Source organism: Lemur catta, chromosome 19, assembly GCF_020740605.2.
Source record: "Lemur catta isolate mLemCat1 chromosome 19, mLemCat1.pri, whole genome shotgun sequence".
In the NCBI taxonomy this organism is placed as follows: domain Eukaryota; kingdom Metazoa; phylum Chordata; class Mammalia; order Primates; family Lemuridae; genus Lemur; species Lemur catta.
This window is the reverse complement of record NC_059146.1, coordinates 33920864-33935703: the sequence shown is the minus strand read 5'-3', so window position 1 is coordinate 33935703 and position 14840 is coordinate 33920864. Positions and strand designations below refer to the sequence as shown.

At 38.8% G+C, this 14840-nt stretch overlaps 1 protein-coding gene across 3 annotated transcripts in view; it reads left to right on the top strand.

Annotated features, from left to right (window-relative positions):
* Positions 1 to 14840, top strand: part of DPY19L3 (dpy-19 like C-mannosyltransferase 3) — a 67595-nt gene that overhangs the window by 47183 nt on the left and 5572 nt on the right. For all 3 annotated transcript variants that reach the window (XM_045531876.1, XM_045531875.1, XM_045531877.1), the window contains 4 exons: positions 447 to 503; positions 4353 to 4435; positions 12208 to 12340; positions 14627 to 14785. In XM_045531876.1, the coding sequence (XP_045387832.1) occupies positions 447 to 503; positions 4353 to 4435; positions 12208 to 12340; positions 14627 to 14785 (432 nt within the window). The remainder of the gene's footprint in view (positions 1 to 446; positions 504 to 4352; positions 4436 to 12207; positions 12341 to 14626; positions 14786 to 14840) is intronic.

The window sequence follows — 14840 nt, the reverse complement described above, 5'->3', positions numbered from 1 at the left end:
CTGTTATTATTATAATGTATTTTCCTAAAAATAATTGTAAGTGTATGATAATGTTCAGTAGCCTAGAAATGCAGTCTTGGATTGTTCTGCCCTATAAATTCACTAGGTGGCAATATGGTAGAAGCTACCAATATCTTATGAACGATTAGAACCCTTATATTGACCTCGTTGTTTTGGGTATTGAGCTCATGCTCCATTACATTATATTTCTGTTATTTAAAAAAAAAATAAGCGGCATCTATTTACAAAGCAAAACCGTTCAAAAAATCCGGGCATGATGGTGCAGGCCTGTAGGCCCAGCTACTTGGCAGCGTGAGTCAGGAGCATCGCTTGAGCCCAGGAGTTCCAGGCCAACCTAGGCAACATAGCAAGACACTCCATCTCTTAAAAAAAAAAAAAAAAGTGTTCAAAATACTTATAATCTAAATAGTGTCTTTCTTATGTAGATATGTATAATGCGATATTCAGTACCGATATTAATACTGCTGTATCTGTGCTATAAGGTAAGATGGATTTTCCTCATTCTTGTCCATTAATCTATTTAGCAGAATAATTGCTTTGACTCAATATGTTTTGTGCATTATTTGGCAAAATAGAGTGGTTTGTGGAGGTTATAAATATCTCTTTAGCTTCTTATTGCAATTGGCATTGATAGAACAAGTAAAAACATAACAAACAAGGAAAACAAGTAAAATATAACAAAAACTACTATAGCATTTAGTCATTCTAATTAATTTTGGTTTTTGATTCTCACTATTCAGCTGATGCAAAGTCTGAAAATAAGATGTTTTCGGACCTATTTTGAAATGAATAAAGTAGAAAAATTGTTTTCCCCATTACCTAATTTATATCGAGTAAGATTTTTATTCATAAATGTATCTTACTTAATCTAGGCCTTTTTATCTGTTCTTCAGTTTCAATAGGAAGTAATGGAAGTTTTTTATACTCTCAGTTGACTAATATCTGAAACAACATTAACTCTGCTTGAATTCTGAGAACTTCCTACTAGAGATGATTATTGATCAAGTTGTACACATCTTTGGGATATAAGGCTTGAATTAGCACCTGGGCAGCTAGCACAGATTGTTTTATCCAATTGAGTTCCTGCCCTCTCTTTTTAAAAAATTTTACATATTTTTTTTAAGTTTAGATTTATTTCGATTCAACTTTTAAGTTAGAACTGTGGATTTCAAACTCTACTGTAAAGAGCCCCTGATTTGGAGGCTGGTAAAGGTCCCCACCCGCAGAGAGGATCAGCTGAAGCAGTTCCGCTTTTGGTTTTATTTGTTTATATTTTCATGTAAAGTTTTGTGAACCAAAGGTTTTAGGCTAAAAAAATATTTGATAAACACTATAAGTATTTTTAAAAAATATGTTCTATTATGTTCCTATACATCAAAACATTTACTATCATGGGCAGAGCTCTATGCTAACTCCTACATGTTGGAAAACACAGAAATAGATTTCTGCCTCTCTGCCTCTGTAATTTTATTGGTCTAATGTAAATAAGTGAAACTTACTAAAAACATGTGGGAAGCAACAATTAAAGATTAAACAGAGTGTCTGTTAATGAGGAATCAGGTAACTTCACCTGTACACAATGATTTTGAGGATTAAAACACTCTCCTCACAGGAAAGATAGCTCTTCATCGTTCCTGTCCCACCACTAAAGACACATGCAAACTGGAACAATCTTTTCCACTGCCTGTGTGCATGTAGTCTCCGTTCTTTTATGTCCCAGCTGTTTATTGAAATTTTATTAATTTTTTTAAAAGCTATTTGAGGCCTAAGGTCCCTCGCTCTTAGTAAAATTGAGGAAGGGCGTTGTGGAAGAAATGAACTATGCTAGAGAGCATAGGCTCTTCAGGTGTGGTCTCCAGACAGGCTGCATCAGCATCACCTGGGAACTTGTTAGAAATACAGGTGTTTGAGTCCCACTGCAGACCTGTTAGATCAGAAACCCTGGGAGTGGAGCTCAGCCAGCCCATCAGGTGATGCTGATGTTGTACCCATAAAGTTTAAGAAACCCCTGCTGTATTGTTAACAGGGTTTCTCAACAGTGACACTACTGACATTTTGGCCAGATAATTCTTTGTCATAGGGGGCTGTCCTGTGCATTGTTTAATGTTTTAGCAGCTCCCTTACTTCCTACCCACTAGATATTGATAGCACCTCTTTCTCCCCTAGTTGTGACAACCAAAAATGTCTCCAGACATTGCCAAACATCCTCTGGGGTGGGAGGAGCAAAATCTTTCCCCTCACTCCTCTTGAAAACCACTGCTGTAGAAGAACCAGTGATAGCACTGAAAAAAGTCATCATTTCCTGGAAATTCTTGTAGATTTTTTCTGATTAAGAGATAATATTCTAAAGAATCCTCTGAAAGATTGTTGGCCTAGCCTCTCTTGGTATAGGACTTCAGGAGAAACCCTAATGCATTCAGCTTTCACTGTATAAAATAGTTTAGATGTTTCATCTTCTCAAAACTTGTCAAATATGAAATCATAGAGAAAATAAAGATGTTATATATCTTAGGGGTTGCCCTGAAACTGAATCTGTTTTCCAACTGTTACAGATTTATCTGTAAGTAATGTGAATTCATATATTTCAAAGCCTGAATTTATATCACAGTTGTAATGAGGGTTTAAAATTTCTTGTTCATGATACTAGTTTTGCTATATCTCTCTTTAGGATAATCTTATTAAAAGGGAAAAGCATGTACTGGTCTCTGAAGTTAAGAGTTTAATCAAATTATTACTCTGGTCTTGATTAATTTATTGGGGTTGCTGAAATCCCATGTAAACTACTGCTGATAGGTAAAAACAGCATATAATTAATTCAGCACTTTCACATTGTTAAAGGAGTTTGCCACAAAACTCTCACTAGATTTTGACATTTTCAGAATTAATAGCAGCAACTTTCAAACTAGAAAAATATCTAATATCCATTGAGTTTACAGATTTCAAATGTTTTATACTGAAAGAATTAGAACATTTCATTAAAATGTTGGCATTCTATTGATTATCAGGTTAATAGGGAAAATGGATAATTGAAATATTACAAAGGTGTCATTTAATCTGTAATTTTGCCACATCTCTTCCAAAAGCTAGAACCAGAAGTGCTGACTCCTGATTTTCCATCCCCAGCAAATTCCCTGATTCATCCACCCAGGAGATAAGATTTGAATGAACAGTAAAAATGGCCAAAGATGAGATGACCAAAAAAAACGTGATAGGGCTAAAACACAGCCATAGACCAATCAGTGCTACTTTGGTTCTACTTAGTAGTTCTTAAGTAAAATTATCATATTTTCTACATCAATGAAGCATAGATACATTGTTGTTGGTCTTCTGTGCCAATATGTGAAATGAATACTGCAGCTGATATGAGCAGATCTTCTTAGTCAACCATCATTTGATAGAACAATTAAGATTTAATTAATTGTTGAATTAAGTAGCTTTAAGTTATTATATATTAGATGAGTGGTGAGTTCCGAGTGTAATTTTTACATTATATCTGCATAACCTTAAATAAATCAAGTTCACCAAGAGGCACCAATGGTATAGTCAAACATCAGATTTTCCGGGAGAGTCCTACATTCAAATGTTCTTCTCTCTCATTTTACCAGTAATTATATTAATATATGTCAAACCATTTGATCAGATTTCTAGTACAAAAAATATAATCACAATATTATGCAATGAAAAGGGGGCTGGATTTGGAGCCAGGTTCTAAGTCATGGCTCTGCCAGTTGTGGCCTGGTCAAGTCAGGCACCTCTCTGAGCCACAGTTTCCGTACTTGTAAAATGAAAAGCAAATCCCAGTGGTGATGTTGCCTTCTGCGTCATCTGTCTCATGGGTTATTGTGAGGGTAAAATGAGATTCTGTGTTCAAAAACATTTTTCTAGCTATAAAATGGTATTAGGCCTATGGGGTAAGGTCTACTTTTTAAAGGTAGATTGCATGATGTTAGTTAATTACATTTTCCTGATATATTGTGAGCTTTCTCATGGTTGGCATTCTTGTCATATCAAAATAATGTTTTACTTGGTATTAACACCACATGCAGTAGTGTTTTTATTAGAGAAAAATAAAAGCTCATTTATAAAGTTGGCGATACCTTTAGTCCTAATTAGCTTCAGCTCAAGATAATTTCAAAGTCTTTTCTCAGACTTCAGCTCCCTTGTGCTTAGGGGGGTTGAGTACAGAGATGAAGGAGTTTTATATTCCATTTGCCATGTTTATTTAGATCACAAACTATGTGGAGTTTCTCTTTTTTTTTCATTTAATATTAGTGATAGTTGTGGGTATGGGGGTGGATTTTGTTTTTGTTTTGTTTTGTTTTTAATTTCAGTTCTGGCCAGGAATGATGGATGAACTCTCCGAGTTGAGAGAATTCTATGATCCAGATACAGTGGAGCTGATGAACTGGATTAAGTAAGAGGATTTTTTTTAACCTTTAAAATTCTAAGTGCCTTTTAAGAGTCACTATATACTTCATTAGTTTTTTAGGGGTTTTTGTTTGTTTCTGAATCTAATTGTGAAAAAACATTAAATTTTTCTTTAAAACTCTATATTTGGAAATAACTTCTTTCCATTCAAGAAATATTCTCTCCAACTATATCCCATGAAGAAAGGAAAAATACCCATTTGGAGAGGAAAGCAGAGTGGAGGAATAAATTTCAAACCACTGACAGAAACAGCAATAAAATGTTATTTATCATCTGTTTTAAAACTCACAGTTTTATACTCTCTTCCAAATTTATCTTTATTATACTACTGTTCAAATTTTCTATTAATGCTGACATTTGAAAGTATTCTTTCCTTGTTAATTATTTTTAAATTGTACTGTAAACTCCAGTTAATTAGAGTCATAATAGCTCAGTGCAGATTTCATTTTAGGTAATCGTATTGCCCAAACATAAGCCTAGAGAAAATGTAAAATACAAAAACTGGAGCTTGTTTTCTCTTGAACATCGTAATACTTTAGCACGATATTGGTTCTTATTTTCTCCTGTGCTTTGTTGCTCCGCCTCAGCCTTCAGCATCAGAATGAAATTCTTGTATTTCAAAGCTTTGTTAATGAAACCTGCCTCCTACCAGCAAAAATAAACTTTTCTGTCCAGAGCAACATTCCCATGCCCTGTAATACTGTATTTCCCTACTTTATAATCAGAAAGCAGCAGTGTTGTTATTCACACATAAATAGATGTTGCAAATCTTGTGTGACATATTCTGAAAGCATGGGCTGTATTGTCTCCATCACTTAGAATTTTTGTAGCAGTATTGGCACCTGGTCATGACTAATGTTTACTAACCAGTACAGTTTAGCGCTGCCTGTGTATTAAGAGATGGTAAATGTTTGATAGCTTGGATCTCTTGGGTGCAATACATGGATTTTATAGAGATTTATGTCTAAAATATATATGTGGCTTTGGTCCCAATGTCGGACTGGGTTTGACTAGATGCAACGAGTGTAATTTTTCACGTATTTCTGGTGCTGAGAGTGTTAAGCAGTGCTTTGTTTTTATTTATTTAATTTTAAATCACAGCAGACAATTATAATAGAGTAAATGATTCCTTCAGTATTTATTATACATAGGAAAAGAGAGTTATTTGTATAAAAGAAAGCTAATTACTTCCACATTAACTATATAGTCAACTGGAAATTTATGACATGTGCATCTGAAAGTGAGGCTGATGTTTTCTGTCTGTAAGATCACACCTGGAAATGCTGTGGGACACCCACGCTCTGGTAGCATCCCCGAGGGGGTAGATCTTTTCCAGATCTGCCTGGGTTAGCATTGCAAGCCCCTCGTTTCCACTCCCGTCTTTCAAGAATTAATTCCAGTCGTTCAAAATGTATTCTAGCAGAGCCGCGGGTTATCTTCGGCTGCCCCAGCCTGGGTGCACTTAGTTGTGGTGCCTTTATCTTCATGCTTTTTCTCACGGAAGATGACTTAAAGTAACATCTGGCTCTGAAAAGTTGTGAGTGAGAGGTTATGCCAGATGTAAAGAAGACTGTGATAGTCTGTTATTCCTCCTTTTGGGGAAGTGTCTTTGTTCCTAGATTTCCTCTTACTGGCAGCCCCCTCTCCCCGAGCTGTGCCTTTGGAGACAGACTCTTCTGACTTTTTTTTTTAATTCTCAGCAACTGAAGGTTTATATTGTTCCAAAAAATTTGTTCCATTGTGATCTAACTTCGCCTTTTTTTCCTCTAAAATTCTTCTAATCTAAATTACCGTTTTTGTAAAAATAGCTGCGTGGCATGTTTGTGAAATAAGCTTAAGTGATGATGAATGTATGCCAAAATAGGGTCTATTTAGACATAAAATATGTTTGTTTAAATCAACATTTAAATCAGCTCTGGTCCTCAGTCTTCCATTCCAAACACAAGTGAATGTACTTAATATTCTTTTAATCTGCCCTGATTTCTTCTGTTTTCGAAACATAAAATATGGCCTTCAGCTTTCAGTTCACTGCTTTGATTCATCACAGTGTCCATTGGCATTAGCAGGTGTGAGTTGTGCTGGGGAGAAGACCGTGGCCTAAGGGCACGTGGAGTGTGCCTGAAAGCAGCCACTGGCTGTCTGGGGGGGGAGCCGTGCTGTCGGAGGGGGTGCCTCAGTTCCCTCCATCCTGTCTTCTGCCTGTGCTGTTCTCAAACACCCAGATGTCTGTCCTTTGTCAATGCAGTCATGACAGTGTCTCTTGGGCAGGGGCACAGCCTCCATTACCAGATGGCTGCCACTGGGGTGAGTCAGAACTAGAGAAATGGTGACCTGCGGAAACTCTAGGGGACCCTCATTTTTGCACAGGGTAACTCTCATGTAAAGTGTGGAGAAGAAGCTTATTTGTCATCTTCCAGCCTCTGCTTGATCCTGGGAAGACCTCAACCTCACCGTAGGCATCACTGTTGGGCTCCAAGGACTCTGAGCTTCCGCTTGGAGATTCAGACTTTGCAAGCATTTGCTGAAAGCATCTGTGCTTTGAGGGTAAATTGAAAGATGACATCGCCTCAGTCAGAGTTAGTTACTTTCTTTTCTTTTTGAGAGGCCTGGTTATGACCTTTTATAGGCTAAAGAGATATCTTCAAGGGAAAATAAAGGGCATTACTTTAGGATAACACTTATAAATTCGAGAGGCATCATGCCAGAGGGATTGGATTTCTGTGTAAGCATTTAAAGTCTTAATATTTAAATTTATTTCACATCTGAAGTTTTGTACTTATTAATACAATTCAGCAGATGTTTATTGAGCACCAGCTATGTATTAAACGTGTTAACGCTGGGTAGCAGTCCATTAACTGCCTCTTCATTAGGGTAAACATTGAACTTCATCTCAGCACCATTGTCTTCATTCTTTTCTCCCATGTTCATTCTTTCGACTCCATTTTAAGATTTTCAGAGGCTTAAAAGGTTTAGTGGAAAAATTTTTTTAGAGTTCTAATTTTTAGTAATAGAAAATGTTGCTTTACACTTTCCTATCTTTAGTTCCTTAAAGGAATGGAGATTTAAGTATAAAACTAAGAATATTTAGGGATTCAGTTGTTCTTTTTTACAAGGATATTTGGACATTTTAATCAAAGACATTTTACATGGCATGGACATTTCGTTAAAATCAGGCCACCGAGATGTAGTAGCCTCAGCTGCCTTCCCTGGGAGCGCCAGGCGGTCAGCTCACCCCTGCTGTCCACAGCCCTAGCCTGTGTGTGCACCTGGCTGCCTGCTTCCCACACTGCACTGAGGTGTCGCGTGCTTCGTTTTCAAGCAGATTTAAATGCATATATTCATATTTACCCCTCTTTGCTGATAATGTTTCCTGGATACAAACCTGGGTGGTTTGTTGGTTCTTTTTTTTGCCTTCTGGTATCTCTTTCAGCAAAAACCAGGTGGTACTTTTATAGGTTTTATGTGTGATTAGAAAGCACATTTACTTCAGCAAGGCCAAATGCAATAGCAATCTGTGCTTCATACCTTTTTCCTTTGTGTCCTTGAATGTTTCGTTTTTGGTTCCTGAAAATTTTCTTTGACATTTTGCAATTAAGATAGACAGATCTGCAGATTCGAATATTTTGAGGTATGACATTTTAACTACTTGGCTATAGGAGATTTTCACTAGAAATAGTCTCTTTTCAGTAATGAAGCGTGTATGTGCAGTGTATTCTCAGTGGGACTAAAAAAATATACCAAGTTTCTTTCACATTTAATCAAAGCAGAAAGAGTTACTGTATATTTTTAATATGATGTAGGCTAAGTTCAGATTTTAAATGCCTGTAAACCTCTTTTATATTTAATGAATCATTTTGTAGCATTTGCATAATTCTGTAAATTTTTGAAGTGGAGGTAAAGCAAATGTTCACACATTATATTATAATGTTCAGTTTACCCATTAGTTCAACAGTAATTAACTTGTTGAAACTTAGGGCTTAAAAAATCGATGAGATTATTTGTTCAAAAATGCCATCAGGTCTTCCTGGAGTGACATTTAAATTATGTAATGTAAATCCATTTGACCTGTGAGTCCTTGTTATTATGTAGTGACATTTCTTACAGAACAAATTGTTTGCAGGTTGGGCAGCCTGTGATGGAGCTTGGCAGAGAACTATAAAAAAAATTATCCTTTCATTTTATACATCATTTGTTCATACATTTGTAAAAATTGCTTTGTTTTTCTGTAATGGAGAAGTGTCACTCAATGGTTAAAAGCACATTAGCTATTTTAGATACAGACCACAGACTGTATCAGGCAAAAGTATCTGTGAAGGAAGAATGCCCAGCATTTTATCTGTAATTGTGCATATTTTAAGTTAAGGACAAAGAATCCCGTCTCCCTTTGTCTGCTAAATTTACCACAGAAACTATAAAATACAACAAATATAGGGGTTTTTTTTAAGTTTAGAAATTGTGTGATTGATTCTTTTTCATTTTGTTCCACTTTGCTTGTTGCTTTTACTTTTGCATTTATGTTACCGGTAAAGTAAAATATTTAAAGTAGCAAGTGGTACAGCCCAGATTTACCATGGAGCTGGCATTTAAAACCAGGTCAAACAGAATAAAGTAAATAAACATCATCTCTGCTATCCTCAGAGGTCAGTAGTTTTGAAAGAACTATTATGTCTAATTCATTTTATAGGCATTAGGATACTTGTATTTTAATACTTTAAAATATAACCAAGGGCCTTAGTGAAAGACTCTGTTAACCACCCGGAGGAGTGTTGCACTCACAGCTTAAACAGATTAAATTTCTTTCAGATTTTCTGATTTTTTGCTAATAAAGCCAAACACTAGGACCTTTTCAATTTAATGAGCTTTATTCTATTTTATTTTTTATTTTCTTATTTTTTATATTTTTATTCTATTTCTTCATTTTTTTAGTTTTTTATTCTATTCTATTTTTTCCTCAATTCCTCTAAGCAGTCATTGACACATCACCGTACTCTGCTGCTGCCTTGGGGGCTGTGCCTGTAGGGGCTTAGGAGGTAGGAACCTCTCAAGTGCTGTTAGAGCATCCTGAGGAGGGAGCATTTTTAATAACTGCGTTTAGTTTCCAGCGTAGAAGGCCTAGGGTAAGCGTTAGCAAATGTGCGATAGGCTAATTACAGTATTAGTTTATTTGAAATGCTTGCCTGTCATGGGAGCTGAGCCTGGCTATATTAACTAGTAAGTTTCTTGAAAAGAGGGTATCAAACCTTGTTTGCCAGCCCAGCACATAGTAGGCCCTCAGTAATATTTTTTGAATAAATAAAGAACAACTTTGTAACTCCCTTGAGAGCAGTTCAGGAGTTTTGACATTTAAACCTCTGTGAACTCTGTAATTCGTCAAAGCATTATGATGAGAGTCCAGGAAGCAGACTGAAACCTCAGTCGTTAGCTGTGAGTAGATAACAAGGTCCGTCACCTGTCTCTGCTGTCGTTGTAAAATAACGCCCTATAAACAGCTCTGCGCATCTTCTTGGTGCTGATTTCTATTACCTATTCAAAACAATGATGCTGTCTGGTGATTTGAATGGCTATTGTAAGCTCGGCTACTGGGCTTGTCTTTTGTGTCGAAAGACCCGGCTTAGCACTCTTAGGCAGTAAGACATACAAACCAGGATTGTTCACCACGTCAGCTTTCGCCTCTGCCTCATGCTCTGCCAGACGTGGAAACCAGACTCTTCCTCTTTCTGCATTCTGTGTCTGTCTAGTTCAGAGGACCCAAAGACAGCCACTTTTTGGTATTAATATATGATGTTATTGTATCATTTCTTTTAGTGGAATGGCTTATGTCAGTTGAGAGTATACAAAAGGAAAGAAGACTGACTTATAAAAATGATGGCACTTTCTTTAATTAATATTTGTTCATATTTATTTTCTTTAGTAATAATGGCACACCACAAGTGAAGGCAGTACGGTATGCAAGGCCCAGAATAAGTGTCAAGTGTCAATGGAATCAAACTGAATTTCAGTAAAACCTTTCACTGAGGAATTCTGTGCACCTTCACATGTTTTCATTTAAACCCACGTGTTCCTCTGACCACGTGGGACAAATGTCAAAGATCCCTTGTAAATTGTTGGTATAGGGGATAGAGCAAACATGTGTTTGTTCTTGTGTTCCTGGGTCTGATTGTCAGAGCGATGACAGCGTATCAAGTACAGCCAAGCCACGCAAAACTTTTTTCTGTCGGAATCCACATTCTAGACTCTGGCATGGGGGGGGGAATGCAGATTATGTGTCATTCCTTGTATGCTCATTGTAATTCCATCCGTTTTTTTCCCCTCACTTAAGAAAGCTTATTGGAATGCGAATGAATGAGAGTGTCATTGTTAGAAAGAAAATCTTGAATTTTTCAAAAGTAAATTATTTGTAAATGTCACAACTTGAGTTGTAGGATGTCTTGCTCGTAGACATCCAAAGGCCTTAGTTGGATGGCATTCATGCTGTAGTCTTAGCGCTAAGTTGGAATACATAAAACATCCTGGTGGGATATATGAATATGATGAGGCTTCTCTTAGAAACCTCAGCAGCAGAGCAAGTTTCATGCCCTGTTCTCCAAAACCATTGAGGGAAAGAAACAGCCTGCCAGAGCTGCTTCTGCAGAGGATGTTGAATTTTAATGATTTCATATAAAATCCTCAGAACTATCTCCCGTATTTAGCTCAGTCAACAGGCATGGATTCCTCTTTCTTAACCCAGAAAGGATAAATGTATCTTGCAGTATTCCTACTGGGCCTCAGGAAAAGTGTGCACTGGGGAGAACCCCTAAAAGAGCTGTGTGGTCTCCACAGTAAAATAACAGCTCATCAGTTTGCAGGTGACTCTCAGGTTTCCAAAAAATGGCAATTAAATCAATTTCTACGGTTCTTTGTTTCTCCGGGGGAAAAGGAAACATGCTCTCTCCATATTCTAAGAGTCTTTCCTTGGGCCCATCATGGTGCCCCACACCCCACTGGGAGGCAGAGGATCATAGCATGGTGGTAACTGGAGAGTGAGGTTGCACTTTAGTATTAGAGTGTCCTGTATTCCTGAACCTGCACATAGTTTTTCATAATCAAAGCTAAAGAAAAGGAATGTGTAAAATATTTTTGTTTCCACATCAGAAGTATTTTACATCCCCATATTGAGTAATCAGATATTTGCTGTTTCAGGATCATCTTTTCACGTTGTTATGTTTTTATTAATTCTCTTTTTCATAAAAGTAATTTATAATATCTGTGATTTTTTTTTTCATGCTTTTTACAAAAATCCTTGGAATTGATTCATGATCACCAACAGTTTCTGGCAATAGTTTGTTATAGTTTACTCTGGGCAGCCCTTTAGTTAAGTTTAATATAAAAAGCAGTGGCAGTCTTTCGAGTTCTTTTTGTTAGAATCAGCCCCTCTGGAACAATAGCAAGAGAGGGTTGTGGGTTTTAGCCTAGAAGCCTCAGACTCAGGAGCTACCTGCCTCTTAAGACAATTCATCATTAAAGTAAAGTCATCCAAACAGTAAGTTAGAAGCTTCCCAACCACTATTCTAATGAACAGTCAAAAACAAACACAAAGCGTTTATGTAATAGTAATAGTTTAAGTGCAAATCAAAACCTACGCAACCTCCTGGTTTTTTTCCCCTCCGACTCTTAACACTTGCTTACATAGCTGCGTAATTCTGAAAGAGTATGTATGATACTGTCTTCTTTGTTGGAAATCTTAGCGGTGGTGTTAATTCAGACTCTAAAATCTTTTAGTTCTAACACTCCAAGAAAGGCTGTGTTTGCTGGAAGCATGCAGTTGCTGGCTGGAGTCAAGCTGTGCACGGGAAGGACCTTAACCAACCACCCACACTATGAAGACAGCAGCCTGAGAGAGCGAACGAAAGCGGTGAGGCCCCATCTGTGCCTTTTCTCACTTGGTGAACCGGCCGTGGGCTGGGTTTCCCCATGTTTGGTAAAGATGGGGCGTCATGCTGCACCCCCAGCTCGTAGGTTACGAGGGGAGTCAGAATACAGTGCACAGCTGCGCCTGCTGGTTCTGAACTGGGGGTGCCCCTCCTGTCGAGGGCGTGCTGTCCAGGCCACAGGTCCTGGGGAAGAGCTGGGAGGCACCTGCCTCGAGGCATACGTGAGGGAGGGCTTGGGGGCAAAGCCCTCAGAATTTTTGAACTGGGGAAGGGAAGGAAAAGGAATTGAGGCGTACTGCTGACCTTTTTTATGGACCATTTCTGTTGTGTGGTGTTAACTTTTTAAAATAGGTAAAACAGCCACACAGTTCAAAGTTCAGAACATACAAAAAGAAAGACAGTGAAAAGTTTCCCTCCCACCTCTGTATTCCAGCTACTGGTTCCCCTCCTGGGAGACAAATGAGGTTTCCAGCTTCTTACGTAGCCTTCCACAGGTATTTTATGCAGGTTCAAATATGAATTTTTGCCATATTACTTTCCCCCCTTTTTACAAAAGAAGTAGCATTCTACCTCCTGCCTTTTTAGCACTTAATGTATTTTGGAGATCATTCTGTATCAGTATATTAACAGCTTCCTTGTTATTTTTAAAGCTGCATAATATTTTATGTGAATGTAGCATATTTAACCATTTCAATTGTTTCCCTGTTTTTTGCATTTATATAGACAATGCTCCAAATACACTTGTATATGCGTCACTCTTTACAAGTATGGTGTCTGTACATCAGATTCTTAGATGTGGAGCTGCTGGGTCAAAGGGTATTGGCATTTGTGATTTAGATAGATAGATGTTATCAAGTCACCCTCTGCATAGGTCATATCAGTTTACAGTGCAGGAGGGCATCTTTTTCCCTTAGTCCTCACCAGTAAGATTTCAGATTTTTTAATGATTCATGTTGGTCACTTCTTAATGTAACTGAGAAGTTGTTGAAAAAGTCATGTTTTGAGGTGGGATATGACTAGCCTAAAAGCAAATAATTTTTACTAAATCTCCTGTTTTTTATAAGAACCATCTGAATTTAGACACCTGCTAAAATGGGAATTTGTCAATTGGCCCAGGTGTTCAGATAGTTCCAAGTTAAGTAGAAGAATGGGGGGAAAGTGTCCCTGCTCTCTGGACACAAGATTCGGGTCAGGAGGTGGCCTGTCCCACTTGGACTGAGAGCTGTGGAGAAGACATGTCAGTGCATGGGGTGTCCTTCTGTGTACCACCCTCTCCAAGAGCCAGTCCCCACTGAGGTACCAAGTGGTATGCTCTAAAAGTTGTCATCCTCGAGTTCCTGCTGCTCCTCTTCAGTCATGACTTTCAAACCCTTGGAGTGCCTTCCGTCTGAGACCGTGTGCTGGACTGTAGGATGACCCCACAGTTTCGCAGTAGAAGCAGCTCACCTCCCCACCATTTCACCCATCCACGTGGACACATTGAATCAGGCCCTCATACCCGGTCCCTTATGTCAGAAACTGATCATTAGAAATCAAGGGACAACAGAGGAAACAGTACCTCCCTTCATGAACACACAGCCTTTGCCCGTTGCAAAGTCCCCCCAGGACTTTGTATGTTCGTCACAGTGTGTTGCAGTGGTGGAGGTGACGGCAGCGCTCCTGCTGCACTGCCCCTGGTGCTGCAAGTTGCTCTTGCTCTCGGGAGGGACGGGAGGTGGAGACGTGTTAGGGTCTCCTTGTGATCAAGTGCCGTAAAGCAACAGGTGCTGCCCCAGCCTAGGACCAGGGACCGCACAGGATCCTTTTCCTCGCCTGCCAGTGTCAGACACTGGGTCTCCTCCTCACTAGACTGCACCATCACCCCTAATGGACCAGTTTAGTCTGAAGGTCCCTTTTTAAAGGTAGAGACTCTGTCTTATTGACTCAACCGTGTCATTTACCTTGGCAAAGCAGGCTTAGAATTGGCATCTACTGGTGAATATATTCATAACTCAAAAGAATACATTCTGAGCCCAAATGTATTCAGCATGATTCACTCTCCCCCTTCCCAAGGCTAAGCAATTACAATATTCTGTTGGAAAATTTCCACACACGCTCCAGGCCTGCAGATGAGTGAGCACAGCAGTGGCCCAGGCAGGGAGAGGAGGGGGACTCAGGTGTTCAGGTCTTCGATTCAGCCCCTCTGGGAGGTTACGTCATATTCCTCGATTAACTCCGTGGCAGTTGAGTGGTATTTTACCCGATTCCATTTGTATCTCATTGTGAAGGTTTATCAGATATATGCGAAGAGGTCTCCAGAGGAGGTGCACGCCCTCCTGCGGTCCTTCGGCACTGACTACGTGATTCTGGAAGACAGCATCTGCTACGAGCGAAGGCACCGCCGGGGCTGCCGGCTTCGGGACCTGCTGGACATCGCCAATGGACACGTGAGCATGTCCAGCCACGTGCGGGGCATCTCCCTGGGGGCGGGATTCCAATCTG